Source organism: Sorex araneus, chromosome X, assembly GCF_027595985.1.
Source record: "Sorex araneus isolate mSorAra2 chromosome X, mSorAra2.pri, whole genome shotgun sequence".
NCBI lineage: Eukaryota > Metazoa > Chordata > Mammalia > Eulipotyphla > Soricidae > Sorex > Sorex araneus.
In genome coordinates this window covers 93,882,318-93,901,547 of record NC_073313.1, presented here as the reverse complement: position 1 = coordinate 93,901,547, position 19,230 = coordinate 93,882,318, and the positions used below count along the sequence as shown (strand labels likewise).

The window sequence follows — 19,230 nt, the reverse complement described above, 5'->3', positions numbered from 1 at the left end:
TTCTCCAGCTCCATCCATTCCATTTTTTTTTGTTATATCACGGATATTTGTATCTAATTGACTACAGTACTTGCACACTTGGTGGTTGTTTTCACTGAGGGTCACAGATTTTCAGTTGTGCTCATAGTCACTGATGAGCTGTGAAACTACTTTGTTGCTCTGCTGGGGATCACAAAAAGCAGTACTGCCAGGTTTGCACTTGAGGCATTGATGGGGATCAGCCATATAATGCCATCAAAGCATGTTTTCTGTCACAGCCTTTCTTGGGCTCTGTTATCTGGGTTTTTGTTTGTTTTTGGTTTTGAGTAAGCCAGGCTTACTCCTGGTTCTGAGCTCAGGGATCACTCCTGGTGGGATTTTTTTGGTTCTTTTTGGCTCATATTCAACAATTCTTTGGGGTTATTCCTGGCTCTGCACTCAGGAATTACTCCTGACGATGCTCAGGAGTCCATATGGGATGCTGGAGATTGAACTCAGGTCAGCTGCGTGCAAGGCAAATGCCCTCCCTGCTGGACTGTCACTCTGGCCCCCCTGGTGGGATTTTAGGATCATATGGAGTGCTGGGGATGGAACTGAGGTTGGCCACATCCAAGGTAAAAGCCCTCTCTAGCTCCTGTATTTGCAATTTTTAACTATACTGTTTAATCAGAAATATTTGGACCTTTCCTTTATTATGGCTCAAACTTTTCATAAGTTTTAAAACCGGTAAATCACATTCTATTCCTTGTTAGGGCATGTGTATATTTAAGTCTGGTTAAGAAATTGTAAATTTCAAAACGGTGATTCCAGCTTCTTTCAATTTTTAAACCTAGTCCTACTATTGAGTGTCTATAACAGTTGTGACAAAATTGTATTAAGAAAAATCAGTCAAGGATCCAAGGGGGATTAAGGCATGAGGCCTGAGTTCAGTCCCTGAAATAAATGAGCACAACCTGGTGTGGCACTAATTGGCTGGACTGACACTGGTGGCCAGGCTTAGTATGGCTGTGCTGAGTATTAACCTGGAGTCCATCTCCCCCTCCCTCTTCAGCCCCCAACCTTAGCCTTCTGAACAATGCTTGTGAGCCTTCTGTACTCATGCTTCTCCCCATTCCCTGCCAAAGCAGCATAAATCAAATGCAAGGGAAGGAAATTCTTATTTACTAAAACACATCCGCAGGCACTGGGGGACTTTTCAGTGTAAATATCCTTCCTGATATTTGTGAGTCTATAATAAATATGACCTCTCCTCATCTTTTAAAGGAATTTTCTGTCTTAGAAGAAAGAAGCAAGCCATTGTTTTGTATACATAGATATATGAATTTATTTCTGACATTGGGGTGTTCCAGAAGATGATAAAGAAATGATAGCAGCTCCAGAAATACCAGCTGATTTTAATCTACTACCGTAAGTATATTTTGATCATTTTGTACTTTTATTTACAAAGTGGGTAATGTATCAAGCCAGTTAATTTCACTTTTTTTTGCTTTAGGTGATCTAATATAGATGTATGTATATTTTGAAACATTTTATATCAGTGCTCATTAGGCTCTGTAACAACAGTTATTTCATGTTATTTGTACTGTGTGTTGAATACACTTCTAAATTTAGATGGTGCACAATTATTTTTTCTGTGCAGTTCTATCAGACCATAAGTGGCTTTACAATAGAAATTGTTTCGAGGGTGTAACATAAAATTCTTAGAAAGTTAAGTGTTTACCTTAGTAAGGAATGCATATTTTGCAGTAGTGTTTAAGGTGTAAATTCAGATTTGTTTTAATGTTGAATGATGATAAACGAATATAAATCTTGAAGGCCATGCTCTCCATAGTTGTTGTTTTATTCTATCTTATTTATTTTTAAATTTTATTTTTATAAAATTGTTCATGATGATATATTACATTCAATATTTGACACCAATTCCACCACCATGATACCTTCCCACCACCATTATTTCCAGTTTTTCCAACCACCACCCAAGCCTGCCTCATTAGCAGGCCCTAAATGATTTATTTGTATTGTTATGATTAATTTGCTAAAAATGATCAAAAATTTTTCCTATGAAGAAAGTGTATGAAGATTGTTGTATCTCATCCTGGAGCCATTAAGCCTTTGTATAAGAGATTTCTAACATTTTTCAGGTTAAACTTTGTGTGTTAATATTTAATTGAGTTTGGCTGCCTTCTACTTTACATCCCAATTCATTGTGGTGAGCTATTCCTGGTGTAGAGTATGAGATATCATGTGGCCACTAATGTGGCTGTGTGCTCCAGGAATTCTAGAATTTTGATGGAATGATACAGCTGCAGTTAAATATTTAACTGGATGTTGACTGTGGCGTCCAGAAGCATTTCTGCATGTTGCTGATCTCTTTCGAGATTTATTTATGAATGTCTGGATTGTGACCAGAGGCAGTTTATGTGCATGACTGCCAGGCTCCTGAAGAACAGGTGCTGAGGGAGGTAACCCATCTCCGACTCCATGAGAGCCTGGAGATTTTGGAGACCAAACCTGCATACCTGAATTTTTCAACAGATACATTTCTGTGTAAAGCTCATTTGATCCTGTGGAGGCCGGCTGTAAGCATGGTGGCAATTGGGTTCTGGAGGTTTTTGACTGCCAGGGTCTGTTTGGGTGGGTGGAGGCTATGTCTCCCTTTACCCCTCCCCATAGTTTTTAATAGAAACCAATTATGGTTTTTTTTTGATTTTTTTTTTTTTTTGCTTTTTGGGGTCACACCCAGCAGCACGCAGGGGTTAATCCTGGTTCTGCACTGAGGAATTACTCCTGGCAGTGCTGGGGGACCATATGGGATGCTGGGAATCGAATCCGGGTCGGCCGCGTGCAAAGCAAACGCCCTACCCGCTGTGCTATCGCTCCAGCCCCGAAACCAATTATGTTTTTATTGGTTCATAAAGTGACTGCAACATAGGTATTGGTTTAACCATACCTTATTCAGCTTTTTTCTAATTATTTTGGTGTTTGACATACGCACAATAATTTGAGCTAATGTACATAAGAAAACACAACTTTCTATTAAAGTATTTATAATACCTGATTTGAAAATAAAATATACTTGCTTAAAAAGTTTGATAGGACTACAGAGATAGCTTGAGAGGTACATTGAGACCTTGAGCTCCAACAGCTTTGCTGGGATTGGCTTTGGCTTGCTCTCTAGGTTCCAATGGCTGGGACTCCTATTAAAATATGTCATAATGATAACCAATATCTGCTTTTGATAGTGCATAGATTATCATTGAAAAAAAACAAGAAAACATGTTTTCAGTGGAGCTTCACTAGATGGGCTTTTTAATTTTTATTTTGGGGCCACTCCTGGCTGTGCTCAGGGGTTACTCCTTGCTCTGCACGCAGGAATCACTCCTAGTGGGCTCAGGGAACTATATTGGATGTTCAGGATAGAACCGGGGTTGGCTGCCCACAAAGCAAGCACCTTACCTGTTGTATTATCACTCCAGCCCCTGGCCATGTTGTGTTCTTTAGGCTATCTCCAGCATTTCAAAAGTATGATTTGTGGGTGAGGGTGGCTCTTCTGTAGCACTCAGTAACCTTGCGCCACTTTTGATAGTACTTGTCCCAGAAATAAGGGCCTTATTTGGTGCTCTGCTAAGTGAAGCAGTGCTTGGAATCATCAGGGCTTTCCTGGGTGGTGCTCTGGTTAAAGCAGGATTTTCATTATTGTATATTCTTTAAAGATTCTTGAAAAATGTCCTGTTTTGTTTGTGCGAGGATATGAGATAGAAAAAAAGTTGTTCTTTGTAAAATTATGAATTTTCTTGAATATGCTACTATTAAGATTATAGACTATTTTTGTTTGCTTTTTGAATCATTCCCAAGGGCTTTGCTCAGGAATGACACCTGTTGGTGTTTGGAGAACCAAATGTGGTACCAGAGGTTAAACTGGGGTCAGCTGTGTGTAAGACACACAATACTATTCCTCTTGCCCTAAAGATAATTTTAAGAAAAGTTTTTATTTTAAATAGAGTATTAGAGCATTTTTAGTAATAATGACTTGAAATACTATCATGAGTAAGAGGAAATTGATGTTAGGGTGGTAACAGAATAGATAGCTTTGGCATGTGTTAGGTGTGGCCATGATTTAAGAGGAGTAGTAAAAGATCATTCTATATGATAATTGATAAGGTTTCAAGCATTTATGATGTTAGACTAGGATGCCCAATAAACATACTAGCATGTGTTGTTTCACCCTGGACAGGTTTTAATGTCATTGTTTTGGTCTTGAAAGTGGAGGGAAAGTATTAGAAAAACTACTGTGGTTCAGGATGTTTTGTATATTCATTCTGGTTACTCACTCAGCTTCATTCAGAAGCTTGTCTTACTAGTAAATCAAGCTTCTAATGGCTTGTTCTTTTAGCAGATACAATCTGAAAATATAGATCAAGAGTGTTATTGAACCTTTGATAATTCTGTAACTATTGGAATATTGGGAATTCTAGTGTTTTATTCAGACTTATAGTAGTTATTGAACTAAGAAAGCTTATATTCCACATATGTCCTTGGAAGAAAAATGCATTACTGAAATACCAAGATATTTAAAAGTGTTTCTAATTTATTTAAGAAGGCCATGTAGACATTTGTGAAGATTATTGATAACAATCTATTGACTATGGAAAAATATTGCTGAAAGTAATGTGACATGAATAGTAATCCCTTCCCATTAGTATGTATATATGTACACACATATGTTTGTTTGTTTTGGCGCTACACCTGGCAGTTCTGAGTAGCTACTCCTGATTGTGGCTTGAAGGCCACTACCAGTGGTGCTTAGAGATCAAAACTAGACCTCCTGCATAAAAAGCACATGCTCAGCGTGTTGAACTCTGGTTCCTCATTAGCATCTTAATCATTATGTTAAATTTATAAAATATTAAGGGGCTGGGAAAATTGTATAGTGGGTAGGGCACTTACCTTGCATGCGGGTCACTCAGATTAGATCCCCAGCACCTCATATGGTTCCCTGAGCCCCACCAGGAGTGATGTGATCCCTGAGGCCTGAGTCATTAGTAACCCTTGAGTATTACTGGGTATGGATTAAAAAAAACCTAACAAAACAAAATGTATTAAGTATCCCTACGTATCAGCTTTTGGACAACTATTTAGTATTAAAAAATAAACAAAAAACCCAAAGGAAAAGCAAAGAAATGAATAGACTAGATTTTTTAAATAACCTATCACTCTGATTCTGTTTGTTAATATGCTGCAATTTGCGTTAATTAAGTCACATTTAACTGTGAGCCACTGGTTAAATGAACGTGCTGGTTTCAGTGTTTCAAGTAAAACTGGTGGTTTGTTTTAAGTAAAACTAGTTTACATGTGACAAAGTGTCAATACCCTTACGTTTAAAAACATAATTTTGATAGGGGCCATACCCCAGCGGTGCTTGAGTGGGAGTGAGACAGTCTCCACAGTATTTGGGGCAGGTACAGGGTTGGCAGATGAGGGCCCAAGGATTGAACAAAAGACCTTGCATCTTTATCTTTTATGGATATGGCTCAATCCAGTGTAACCCAAATACCATTATTTCCTCTTCTCTTTGGAGATCTAGACCTATAGTTTTCCTTGATTCATGTGGCAGAACTGGAGAGTAATAGGCTCATAACCTTATGCTTACCCTGGGTACTTTAAAGTTTCTGAGTTATTTCCTAGCCCCCCAAATAACATCTTCAATATACATTGCTTTAAGCATGTAAGTGAGGGTATGCTGCTATATAGAAGTAGATCCATGTTTATGCATAATAGATGCATTACATGTGTGTATTTAAATTATTTTACTTAGGTAAGAAAATCCAGATTATACAGTGACTCCCTCTCACCCTAAATATATAGCTTTACTTTTCAAATATTTGAAGAGACTCTAGACATTTCAGTCTTCCCTAAATATTTTTTATTTATAGATGACAAGGTTGAGAAGTTGTTACTCATTCAAGATGATACATTTCATAGTACTAGAATTAGCTCTCTGTGTGTCTAGCTCACAGCTAATTTGTTGCATAAAAAATTAAGGAGGGTTTGGCCTGTACCTGACTCTGTGCTCAGGGGTAACTCCCAGTGGTTCTCAGAGAGACCATGTAGTTAAAGACATCTGAACTCAGGCCTCATGTGAAGTGCATATGCTTCATCCTTTTCTCCAGGGCCTTATAAAGAATTATTTACTTAGCGTTAGCACAGCGGCTAGGGCGTTTGCCTTGCATGTGGCCGACCCAGTTTCGATTCCTCCGCCTCTCTCAGAGAGCCCAGCAAGCTACCGAGAGTATCTTACCCGCATGGCAGAGCCTGGAAAGCTACCGTGGCGTATTCGATATGCCAAAAATAGTAACAAGTCTCAGTGGAGATGTTACTGGTGCCTGCTTGAGCAAATCGATGAGCAATGGGATGACAGTGCTACAGTGATACAGAAAAATGTTATTTGCATATCTTTCCAGAACAGCATATGTTTTTTGGTTGTTGTTTGTGAGTGGTGGTGATGCTCTGCATCAAACCCAGGAACTTGTGAGGCATGCACTCTCCACTGAACTATGTGATCAGCCCCTAGAAATGCATTTTTCATAGTTAAACACACCTAGATTTATGTGCATTTTTGAAGTAGGTTAGACTAGAGGATACTTACTAATGCTAAAGTTTCCTAATAAAGTTCACCCAGTATCTAATGTTAAAATAGTTTTCCTTGCACTGTACCACCATATTATTTTAATTGGAAAATAAAAACATCTAGTATAACTATACAATTCTTACAAAAATAATTTGAGAGCCACTGATTTTATTTAATGCTTTTAATAATAAAAAGTCTAAATAATAATTTTCAATTGTTTTTGTAATTTAAGATCTTGCATGTATAGAAATGTGCTATAATGATTTGTGAAAGTATCTTAATTATATTTAATCCTAATATATCAAATTTTATAATTAATTGACAAAGACTTTATTTTAGGAAATAGGACAAAATATAAGAAACTTCATCATCTATATTTTAAAGCAAGTTTTTAAATAATTGCTTACTTTTCTGTCACAGGGAGTCAGAAACACATTTTTCTTCTGACACAGATTTTGAAGACATTGAAGGAAAAAACCAAAAGCAAGGCAAAGGCAAAGTATGTACTGAATATATAATTTGATTTTGGTTCTTAGATAATTTGTGCATCAATAGGTATCAAGTTATGTATGCATGTATGTACATTATATATAGAGAGAGATGTATGTTTTAGTTACATATCATCATTGTCTTTTAAAATGCTTTTACCCACTATAAACATTCTGCAGTTTCTATGGTTGATTGATATGTGTGTTTTATTTATAAACCATATCATTGTCTTTTAAAAATGCCTTTCCCCACTGATAAACATTCTGCAGTTTTTGTGATTAAGTTCTAGAAAAAATGTCTTATGATTAACAATTTTATTAGTATAAAGTAGAGATTAACAATATATCGTTCATTTTTAGCAGTTTATTATTTACTTAAACCATGCATGTTAAGCAAACAGACTGTGATAATCAGCTGGTTTTATTACTTGCACAACTGGTCAAATATATATAGAAGTGGATAAAATTTCTAATTCAATTTAAAATTGTAGCATACCAATTGTAAGCTTAATGGATTATAATTGACAACATTTTGTTTTTTATGTAATGTTAAGGATAAAAATGAATGAGATGAAGTTCTGAGTAGACTACAAATTTAGAGAGTATGAGTATATACTCTTATCACTATAGATAAAGTATTATCAAAGTTATGTCTGTTGACTAGATTCAACTCTGCATATGTGTAAATACCTCGTGCAACAGTGATTTTGTTCACACATTTGTTTTTTGGACCAAAAGTATAGCTCAACAGACTGGAGCAAATGATTTGCATGTAGGAGAATCAATATTGATCTCCTGTACTGCATGGTCCCATTATCATTAATAGGAGTGACCTCTGTGAGCACTGTTGTATGTGACCCAAAACCAAAAAGAATATTTTTTTCTTGAAATAAAATTTTGTGTTTATTTCCTCATGTCACATTTACTTTAAAAAGCATATATAGGGACAGGAGCTTGGCTAAAAGGGCTAGAGTGCATGCATTGCTTTCAAACACCCTGGGTTCATTCCCCAGTGCCTTATGGCCCCCCAATACTGTTGAGCATGCACTCTTAAACCCTCCCCCCAGATACAGAAAAGTACAGTGAACAAAGAATGCTTTCACATAATTCATCACCTGGATGCAATACATTCTTTGAGCAATTTGATGAATATAACTTTTATACATGTACCTATGTATAAACATGTACCTAGAATCTCATTTATATGCTATGCATCTGGTTTCATATGCTTTTAAAACTCTGGTATGTTATTAGTAGCAGCTTTCCTATCAGTGTATTTTTCCTGTCTGTAATTTTCAGTGATATCATATGGCATATTTTCTGTATGTAATATGATGTTTAATTAGTCCTTCTATAGATTTTAGGGTGCACACAATTTATGTAATTTATATAGGTTCTTATTTCCTTAAAATGTAGAAGTTGAAAAGAAAGAAAAAACTAAAAATGTTAATCTGTGAAGTATAAAGGCGCTTGCCTAGCATGTGACTACAGCTGTGACACTTGTTCAAATCCTAGTACTACATATGGTCCCCCAGCACTGCTGAGCAACAGACCCAGGAGTAGCCCCCTGAACAGTGTGTGGCCTCCCTCAAGAAATGTTAACTGTGACTGTTATATACTTTGTTACATTGTTTGAAGTCTCTTTGCTCACTACAACTAAATATCACTTTACCATTGGGATTTCACTAGTGTTTGCTTACACAAATAAGGACAGAGGAAAAAAGGTGAAAAACAAAAACCACCAAGGACAGCCACACTTTTATTGTGTAAATATAATTACTCAACATTTTTTTTTGTTCTACTACCATCTTACAAAACTGAAACTACTTTTGACTTTGATGTAGTTTACAAGTTGGGACAAGAGCTTCGGTAACATTTGAACAGAAGATTCCCCCAAGATTTTTTTTAACAGTTTTCATTAACTGTATTTAGACACTGCTAGGGGTCCGACTTTATTATAATCTTAAGAGAAACTGCATTTAGATTTTATAATATGTTCCGTGCACTGTGTTAGTATATTTTCTCCTGGTTTTTGGGCCACATCTGACTGTACTTAGACTTTAATCCCTGCTCTGTGCTCAGATGTCACTCCTGGTGGTGTTTGGTATATGGTGCAAGGGAATAAACCCAAGACAGGCACATGCAAGAAAAGTGCATTACCTTCTGTACTATTGCACCAGCTATTGTGTTAATATTTTTATTGGGACCACTCCCTGTGCCAGACTGTCAGTGCTTGGCCGAGGCGGGGGTGTTAGGGAGATGAAATTTGAGGAATCCATCTCAGGGACTTGCACATGCCACTTACATGCTTTACTACTTGCATTACCCACCCAGCCTGTGTTCTAATAATGTTAAATATTTTTTTTAATATTAGAACATCCCAGTGGATTAGAAAACTTCCTATTTTAAAAGATAGGAAACAAGTTATAAAGAAAGTTCTCAAAAAAACTGAACTCTATGTTGAAAGATAAAAAATGGTTATCTTAATTCTCTGTAGGATACTATCTCATAAAGTCTTTGACGGAATTTTTTTCCTCTACAAAATTATATTTAGGTTACCATGTTTACTTTTTATATTTCTCTGTATTATCACTTTTGCACATTGCTTTTAGCATGGAATATCATATTGAGCCATTTTAATTGAACTAATTAGTTTTTAATACTAGTGGGGAATATTGAGGTTTATGATATAAATTGCAAATATACAATTTTCAGTGTATTCCTTGTAGTTCATCTTTTCTTTCACCCTTATCTCTGAAATTCCTTTTTTTTGGAGACCAGAGTTTTTTACTAAAAACCAGGAATTATGTATTTAGCTTCCAAAATATTGACTCATTAACAAAAAATGTAATTTAACAAATATTTTTGTTCATTTTTTGGAAAGAGGTTTCTTAGGAGTAAGTGGTTTTAGACTCTTGAAGAATGAAGGACCCTTCATAGAACCAAGTTCAGAAATATTCAGGCTATCAGTATAAATAAATTTTTGACCTTTCTATAGATTAGTCCTTACTGTATTGTTTGTTTTTGTACTGTTAACAACCTATGAGTGGTTTTTACATTTTAAACTGTTGTAAAAAAAAGATGAGATACTATGTGTCCCACAAAACCTGAGATTTTCTGGTACTTCACTATAAATTTACCACCTTTGTTCAAGATTGTGCTCTCTTTTTGTCTTTGTTTCTTTCTCTCTTTTTCTGTTTTCTCTCCATTTCTCTGTCTCTCTTCCCCTCCCCCCCTCTCCCGCCTCTATTGAACCAGGGTCAGTTGTGTGGAAGACAGTCTCTTATCCTTTGTACTTCTTTGGTCCCTAGATTAGTATTTCTCAACCAAGGGCTCCCTCTGGGCCCTCAGGATATTCCAAGCATGCCATAGGTGAAAAGTGCATAAATGGGGGCTACAGAATAAGATTATTGAGCCAACTAGTAGGACAAATAAAATAGTAGAAAGCAAATTAAATTTTGAACTATGAGTTAATTACTTGATAAATTGTTATTCTTACTGTCCACTATAGTTTATAGCCTAAAGCAGAAACCCTCTGAAGCAGATACAATTTTATTTCTCCCTTTACAAATTAGAAAACATCTCTGAAGCACAATGTGGTTCAGTTATTTGCCCAGAAAAACTCAGCTACACTTATAAAGAAATTTGGACCCATTAATTTGGTCAGCATGTAAAGGCTGTGTCCTAAGTACAGTACTGTGTGAGGTATATGGTAGTAATAATGAAAAGAAACATGATACATAAAAAGAACTGTTAAAACCATATTATTTCATTATGATGTGTATGAGAGTCCTTTTATCTTTCCTGACTGTGCTGGGGCTCAAGCCTTTGTTTCATGAATGGAATCCACATCACTGGCCCATAAGCAATCTCTTTTTAAGTCAAGTTTAAACATGTTATAATTCTGTACCCTATCAATTGCTTTTGTTGTAACTCTGTTTTGAACTCCAAATGATAGGCATATAATTTAAGTATGTTTTATTTTTATCCAGACTTGTAAAAAAGGCAAAAAGGGCCCAGGAGAAAAGGGCAAAGGTGGAAATGGAGGAGGAAAACCTCCTGGTCCAAACCGAATGAACGGCCATCACCAACAGAATGGAGTGGAAAACATGATGTTGTTTGAAGTTGTTAAAATGGGCAAGAGTGCTATGCAGGTAATGTTTATTGTGTTCTTTCTAGTTGATTTCCAGAGGACTTGTTCATTTTAAATACTCAAGAAACATTCCCCGATTTTTCTAATGGTCTTAAAATGTTTATAATGCTGCATCTTAGTCGAAAGCAGTAGACTTGTCAGAAAACTAAGGATTTGTCTGTTCAGACATAAGAACTCTTATCTGTGTCGAGTCATTTTCTGTTGCATTATTTTCTTTTAATGGTATATAATAAAAGTCACTTGGTTAAAAATATATTGATGTAAACCCTGACTTTAAGATTTTAATTTCCCCCTGAATTTGTACATTTTCCATTAAAACATGAAGTTCTTTGCCCACATAGAATTCCTTGTTGAGTGACCTAATGTAATCCACTAAACTGAATTGAGTTATTTTGGTCACTGTTATCTATATATAACTTTTTTATTTGCCCTCTTTCTATCAGAACAATAAAAATATGGAGTCAGATCCATGTTAAATCATCCTAAACTTGTTACTTCTACATAGTTTTATGATTGTAGTAACATTCCATGTTTACAGTGTATGCCGAAGCCATATGGTTTTTAAAAATTGAGAAAACATGCTCAAAGAATATTCTTGCCCAGCAAATGTATTTAATTTTCTAAAGATATAGGAAGCACTTCCTCTTTTCTTCACAGAACTAATGTGGTTTTGTTTTTTGCTGTTTTTTAGGGGGAATTCGAGAAGGGTTTCATGGGCTATTCTTGGCTGTGCTTAGGGATTTCTCTTGGCAATGCTTAGGAGAACCATATGGTGATGGAGATTAAACTGAGGCCTCCACATGCAAAGCATGCACTTGGACCCTTTATGCTATCTCTCTGATCCCATAGAACTAATTTTTAATAAGTACAAGTTACACATGGGTGGTTTAGGGAGACTGTGCTATTTAAGCTTTTTGTTATTAATAAATAACCAAACATACCTTTATAACTTTGGAACAATAAATATGTTTTCATAAACGAATTAATGTATTGATTGGTATTAATGAATTTTTATATATAAAATATGCCAATAAATGTTGGCTTTTCGAGTTATCGTCAGTCATACAAAGCAGTATATTTTCTCTATTTGTTTTGGGCCACACCCAGTGCTGTTTGGAAGACCATGAGGTGTTGAGGATCAAACCCAGATCTCAAGCATATGAAGCTTCCTTGTCCTTTTGCACTATCTCCTTAACCACTGGAATGTATTTCTTACATTTGAACCTAACCAAAGTTTACCTACATAGAAAACTTTGCATTCATATAGTTATTATTATAGACCTAGTTACTTGATCTTTGAAATATTTGTGCCTGTATATGGCATGTCAAAAATAACGACTTAAAATATTGCTATACCATGGCTTATTTGTTCTTATTAAAAATTAACCTATCTGTAGTTCCCTCTTTGGGTTAATTTTATCAAAGGGATAAATGACCTTATTTACATTAGATGGTATTTCAGTTATTTTCTTTTTATGTTATACTTTTTGTCTATATCGTTTTTTTCCTTGAAACTTTCAGTTTGTTAACATCAGAAATCCCAGCTTACATATGTTGATAACCAGGCTGTTATTTTTGTCTAGTCTATAGTATATTTTTCTTACTAATTTGCTCATCAAAATAAATTTGAAGGCCATACCTCGTGGTGTGTACCGCCACTTTGTACAGTACTCTAAGCAATGCGTAGGGGTCAATGCAGTGCCAGGGATTCAACCCGAGATGTTCACATGCAAAATACGTGCTCTAGTCCTTTAAATTAGTACCACCAGGAGTGATCTCTGAGTGTGGAGGCAGAAGTATGCCCTGAGCACTACTGGGTGTGCCCCGAAAAAAACAAATAGAAAATGTTAGTTGCACATTTAATTCTTTTTGCCAGTGATATTTTAGTATTTGAAGAGTGAAAAATTTTTCCTCTTTTTGTGATTTTTATGTCTTAGATTGTGCCTGTATGCTTCTTTTTTTCTCTAAATGTTTTTCCACTTTTAAAAGTGGAATGCCCTTAGTAGCTCTCAGAAAATTTGCTACATTAAATTAGCTTCTCATTGAAAAAAAAGTAGTTTCTCTGTATTCCAACTTGTGGTAATTTTCCAAGACTGAATTTGAGCAAGAAGCTGACCTGTTTACAGTCTTCCAAAAGTTTTTCCTTATCTAGCTAGAACTTTCATTTCCTATTTCTGTATGAAATACTTGATATTAAGCGGCCACAGTGTATACTCCGTCCCCAGACTTTTTGTTCCTTTGCTTTCTTCTATTGTTGCCTAGGATTATCTAAATTGATGTCATTGATTTTTGGTTTTAGCTTTTTTTTTCGTGGGGGTAGAGATGTGTGCTTCCAAGTAATTTTCAGGATGCTCATCGATCATTCTGATGATACACATCCAACCAGCCCGTGGCTCCCTACTAGGACCCAGCAGTGTGATGCTATTCTAGTGTGATCCAGTGTGATTCTATACTATTCCATTGCTAGGGTTCACCCAGTCTACAACCAGTAGTTCTCTGGAGCCATGTGGTTTCTGTGAATGAGCAAAGGTAAAGGTGTCACCGTGTTCTTTGAACTGTGCCCAGGACTTTTTTCCCACTCTGTCAAATGGTTTCCAAGGAGCCCAGGGCCACTCCTGGCATTACTTGGCCAACTGTGTCACTGGTTCAGTGTGAGGACTCATGGATGTGGTACTGCTTTGGTCTGTGGTGCTACAGAACACAAGGGGCCACCCTGACGGTACACAGGGCTTCTATGATGCTCTGGAGAACATGTGGCAGTGGGGTGTAGAAGGGAATCAAATTCTGGTTGATTGCTTCTTTTTCTCCCTAGTCCCGTGAAATTCGCTAATTTGGTGTTTTTTGGGGACCTTATTTGGAGGTGTTCAGGGGTTACTTATGACTACATGAGAGGTGTTCGGGGCCAGTCCCAGTCTCAGCTTGGGGGTCACTCTGAATTTGCTGTGGATCGAACCTGCTCCTCCTGCATACAAAAGGTGCACTCATCCTATTGCACTAACTCTCCAGCCTGGAATTCACTTATTTTGGAGTGGGTGGGGGCACACTTGGCAAAACTTAGTGATTACTCCTGGATCAGGGATCACTTCTGGCTGTGCTTGGGAGACGATATGAGATGCTGGGGATCAAATCTGGTTCAGCCATGTGCAAGGCAAAGCTCCGTATTTGCTGTACTATTTCTCTGGCCACTGGAATTTACTTCTTTAAAAATTTTTATTTGCCTTTTGTTACAGCATGAATGTTACATATTTAATGCATACTTTTGTAAATACAGGAAATACAGTAATGTAAACCTATTTTTCTAGGATATATTCAAAATGTTATAATAGTAATTATACTTTATACAATTGGATTCTGTAGTTGATTTTCAGATTCCTTTTAATTCAAAGTATATTAGCCATCATTTTGTACTGTCAGGTAGTTATTTTACTTAATTAAAGTTGAATTTTATAGTGTAAGTATATATTTACATATGTATTTTAACTTGAAGTAATGTGATATTACTTGTCTCAGTGATTTTAAGCAGATTTAATTTTAGAGCATGAGATAAATCTAATTTTTCCCCTTCTACTGTAGTCGGTCGTAGATGATTGGATAGAATCATACAAGCATGACCGAGATATAGCACTTCTTGACCTCATCAACTTTTTTATTCAGTGTTCAGGCTGTAAAGGTAAGATAATTTTGGAACCATAATGTTCTCAAACTGTCTTTTCTTTATGTCCCACCACAAGCTACACTTTACATCAAAAGTTGTCCCAAGCTGTTATTTGTATAACCAGTAGTATGTGTAAAGAATAAAAAGAGCAAAGAACAAAGCAAGAAATAAGGAAGTTGTGGCACTTAGATTTACATGTGAAAGTTACTTTAAAACTGGCAATTTATAATTGTTATGTTAGTTTTATTAGATATATTTCCCACTTTCAGCAGCTGGTTTTAGGAACAAAGAGATGGATTAAGAAGGGAGAATGAAGATAATTAAGAGATAAAGGTTCAAAAGATAGGAAAATTGTAAAGTTTAGGGAATTATAAGGTGGTATGAATAACACTAAGTAATTAAGTGGGTAAGTAAGTAAGTTCAGTAAGGAATTGGTAAAATTTCTAGTTCTTCTAAAAAGTAAAGAAACGGGCTGGGAATATGATTTTGGTGAAAATGTTTTTACTTTCTTTAAAAAAATATTAAATATCAAACTTTGTAAGGGAGAAACATGAGCACAAAAATGTATAAATCTGTAACTGTACCCTCACGTTGACTCACTAATTAAAAATAAACTATAAAAAAAAAAAAAATATTAAAGTAGTAGGGGGAAAATACAGACTATAGAATTTTTTTCTCTGTAACAAAAATACTTATTTCAGACATTTGACAATGGGACAGACTTATGTAAGGTGGGAGAATCATGGATTCAGATCTGGATTAATAGATGAATCTGGTCAAGATTAATAGATGATCATGGGTAGGTTCTGATCTGTCATGTGTCTCCCTAATTCTTGACCCATTCTTAAAATTTCAAATGCTATTCTAGAAGATGACAAATTACGGTGTTACAATATTGTATGTTATCATGCTATCATCTAATTTGATGATAAAAGTCAGGAAGGAAGTTTGCTTAAAGATATAAATTAATTGAGATTCTAGAGAATGGTTGGTCTGAAAAGAACCTGAGAAGCAACATATTTATGTCTACTTCTTTAATTCTACAGTGTGTCTTTAAAAATTTTGTCATTTAGAATTGTTAAGTGATACAGAGTAAGAACTGATACGTTTTGAGATTGATTGTAACATTCAGTGCAGTATGTTTATTATTTTGTATGTTTGTGATTTAGTAGACATATATTAACTTGCCGTGTCTGTGATCTTCATAATGCCATTATTGTTGTCATTTTTGAGAAATTGTCTTAATTTTAAAGTATATAGTTGCCTAGTTTACTTGTCTTTCTTAGCAGAAGCTGATTGCAAATCAGTATTAGAAACTTCAAGTGACTCTGCTCAGAGGAAGTGATGTAGTGATGACAAAAATATTTTTTTAAGTAGAAGTAGTTCCCAAGTAGTACTCTGGTAGCCACTTCCGGTGATACTCAGCCTGTTTGTATTGGCCTCTGAGCTGTCTCCCAGCGCTACCCCCCCCCCCTCGCTTTTTTTCCCTTTTTGCAGTGCTGGAGACTGAACCCAGACCCTCTTTAGACATGGGTGGCATGCCTTCTATAACAGAGTCACATTTTTGGCTTCGGATGAACTCTTTCAAAAAAAGATATTATATGTGTTTTTATTTTACTTTTATCCAATCCATTTTTCTTGGAGTTGGAGTCTTTTAAAGTGCCTGTTTGTTTTGTTTGTTTGTTTGTTTTTGGGTCACACTAGGCGATGCACAGGGGTTACTCCTGGCTCTTCACTCAGGAATTACCCCTGGCAGTGCTCAGGGGACCATATGGGATGCTGGGATTAGAACCCGGGTCAGCTGCTTGCAAGGCAAATGCCCTACCTGCTGTGCTATTGCTCCAGCCCCTGTTATGTTTTATAAGCAAGGGCCATATCTTGTTTCTTTAGATTTTCTTTCATTTGCTGATGGAAATTTGATTGCAGAACAACTGAACAAGTGTGAGAAATAATTTAATGAGTGGAAATTCTTATATTGGGGATAGTTTTTGTGCCACACTCTGATGCTCAACAGTTACCACTTTGGTATTTCACGTACCATGAGGTGTCAGGGATTGAACTGAGTGTGTGTTCTAATTATTTTGCTGACCATAAATTCTGCTTTTTATTTTAGTTATACTATAGTTTGCTTAGTATTAGTTTCTCAGTTTAATTTTCAGTAGTTTCTTAATTAGATTCTGAATCAGAAATTAATTTTTTGGGTCTTAGATTAAAACCTAAGGCATCATACATAGGAAATATTTGCTGTACTCCTAAGCCACATCCCTAGCCTCTGAATTGACTTTTTAAATATGGCTCCACATTTGGCATTGTTTAGGGCTACTCTTGGCTCAGTGCTCAGGGGTCACTGCTGGTGTTGATAAGAGGCTCTTTGTGATGCCAGGGATTGAACGTGGGCCTTCTGCATGCAAAGCAGGCACTCCATCCCTTTTAAGTCATCTCCCCATGTCCCTTGGTCATTACTTTTTCTTTGCTGCTCAGCTGCCAGTTTTAGAATTTAAGTTTTTAATCTTACTTCATGTCCTCCATACTTTTAAGACAGTCTGTCCTGATTTCCAATGAAACTTTCACACCTGCCTTAGTAGTTTGTTATAACTATTTATTTTTCTGTTTGAAAAAATATTCTGGCAGTTATGAGAAGAGGAGATTTAAAATGACATATTTGTAGAATTTGTTATACGAAAGTGCTTATTTCATCTAAATTGTGTCAGGGATTATGTTTACTTGTTCCTAAGAAAATCCAAGGTTAAAATAGTGAATATAAGGTGCAAGGGGTTTTAGACTATGCTTCTTTAGTCAAGATATTGTATTCTTCCTAAATATAGTAATATGTGAAACAGTAAGCAAAATTTAAACAAAATAGGTTCTTAAATATTTGGTAAGTAAAGACTTCCAAAATGCCACTAAAATTGGTCTCACCTTGGGTAAGTAGGATGATGTACATAATCAGGCAAACTTCTCTTTAGTTTAGCCTTAGTTTCCTCATCTTTAAATCTACCTGTCTCCTAAGATTGTAACCAGGACTATGGCTATAGATAAGTATCTCAAGTATCACTTGCTATTTTTTTCAAGTTTGGAATTACAAGAAAGATGGTATTTTGTTTTGTAATTTCATACACAAAATAAAGTTCTGGTCAAAGTCTACCATACTGAGTTTTTATAAACTCATGCTGTACCACAGCATTTCCTTTATTAGTTGTTACAATATCCACTGGTATGCCTGGCAAAGAATAAACAAATAACAAGCAATAGAAATGTGACTTTGAAAATCCATTGTTTACTTTTGTTCTATGTGGTATCCTAACAGTGGCAATTCAAGCGCATTGTGTTCCTGTGTTGTCTCCTTTTCTTTGAAATTCTTTTTTTGACATTGCATCTGTCCATTACTTTTACTACTAGTTGTAGTGTGTATCATTTCTTCTTTCCTATCCCATTGTATTAAAAATATCTTTATCATATTTCTTCTGTGAAATGCATGACCTAATCCTTTTGTTGGGGGAGGGGCGGAGGAGGAACACAAGCTATTGCTTTTATTGGGGCTGCCAATCCTTAGAGCATTTATTATGTACTACTTTAAGTAGTCTATTTCTACCTCCTTCCCGCCTTTCTTTTCAACTTCCAAGTAGATTACAGGCTTCTCGTTGTATGGGAAATACTACTTATGTTTATTTGAAGCCTTACACACAGTTCTAGTTACTATATAACCCTGGGTAAAATGAACTCCACCTATTATGTTCTCTTTATCATATTCAGGTGATTCTTTGGGGTTTTAAACATTACTGTGTATGCTACCTCATGTTGATAACACATTATTTATATTTAATAGGCTAGCTAGTATATATATTGTATCATGAACATTGTCAGTCAGAAATGGATAAGGCTAAGAAGAATTTTCTGTTGAAAGTGTGGCACTGTTTTCTTGTGCAATGTTTAGAATGTCTTTTTCTTGTGCTTTGTTTATAGTGTTTATTGTCTCGATAAAGATCACATAATAAATATGCCTGTCTTTTTATGTAACTGTAGACATTTCAGCAGTAGAGACTGATAAATTAATTCTTTTCATTTTGCCTTGTATTAACTTCTTGCACTTGCAAAATTTCAGGAGTTGTCACAGCAGAAATGTTTAGGCATATGCAGAACTCTGAAATAATTCGAAAGATGACTGAAGAGTTTGATGAGGTAATTTATTGTACTTAATATTTGTTAAATTTGTGCATATTGACCTTGGCTTACTTTTAAACTTTGTTCTCTTAAATTTTTAAATAAAATATTTTATTTTTGGTAGTGCTGGGGATTGAATCCAGAGTGTCAAGCAACATGAGGCTTG

At 35.7% G+C, this 19,230-nt stretch overlaps 1 protein-coding gene across 9 annotated transcripts in view; it reads left to right on the top strand.

Moving 5' to 3' along the window:
• The window catches only part of STAG2 (stromal antigen 2), a 156,890-nt gene that overhangs the window by 66,087 nt on the left and 71,573 nt on the right, over window positions 1-19,230 (top strand). For all 9 annotated transcript variants that reach the window (XM_055121437.1, XM_055121435.1, XM_055121436.1 and 6 more), the window contains exons 2-6: window positions 1,243-1,386; window positions 7,028-7,106; window positions 11,088-11,249; window positions 14,822-14,918; window positions 19,006-19,082. In XM_055121437.1, coding sequence (XP_054977412.1) covers window positions 1,343-1,386; window positions 7,028-7,106; window positions 11,088-11,249; window positions 14,822-14,918; window positions 19,006-19,082 — 459 coding nt within the window. In that variant the 5' untranslated portion in view covers window positions 1,243-1,342. The remainder of the gene's footprint in view (window positions 1-1,242; window positions 1,387-7,027; window positions 7,107-11,087; window positions 11,250-14,821; window positions 14,919-19,005; window positions 19,083-19,230) is intronic.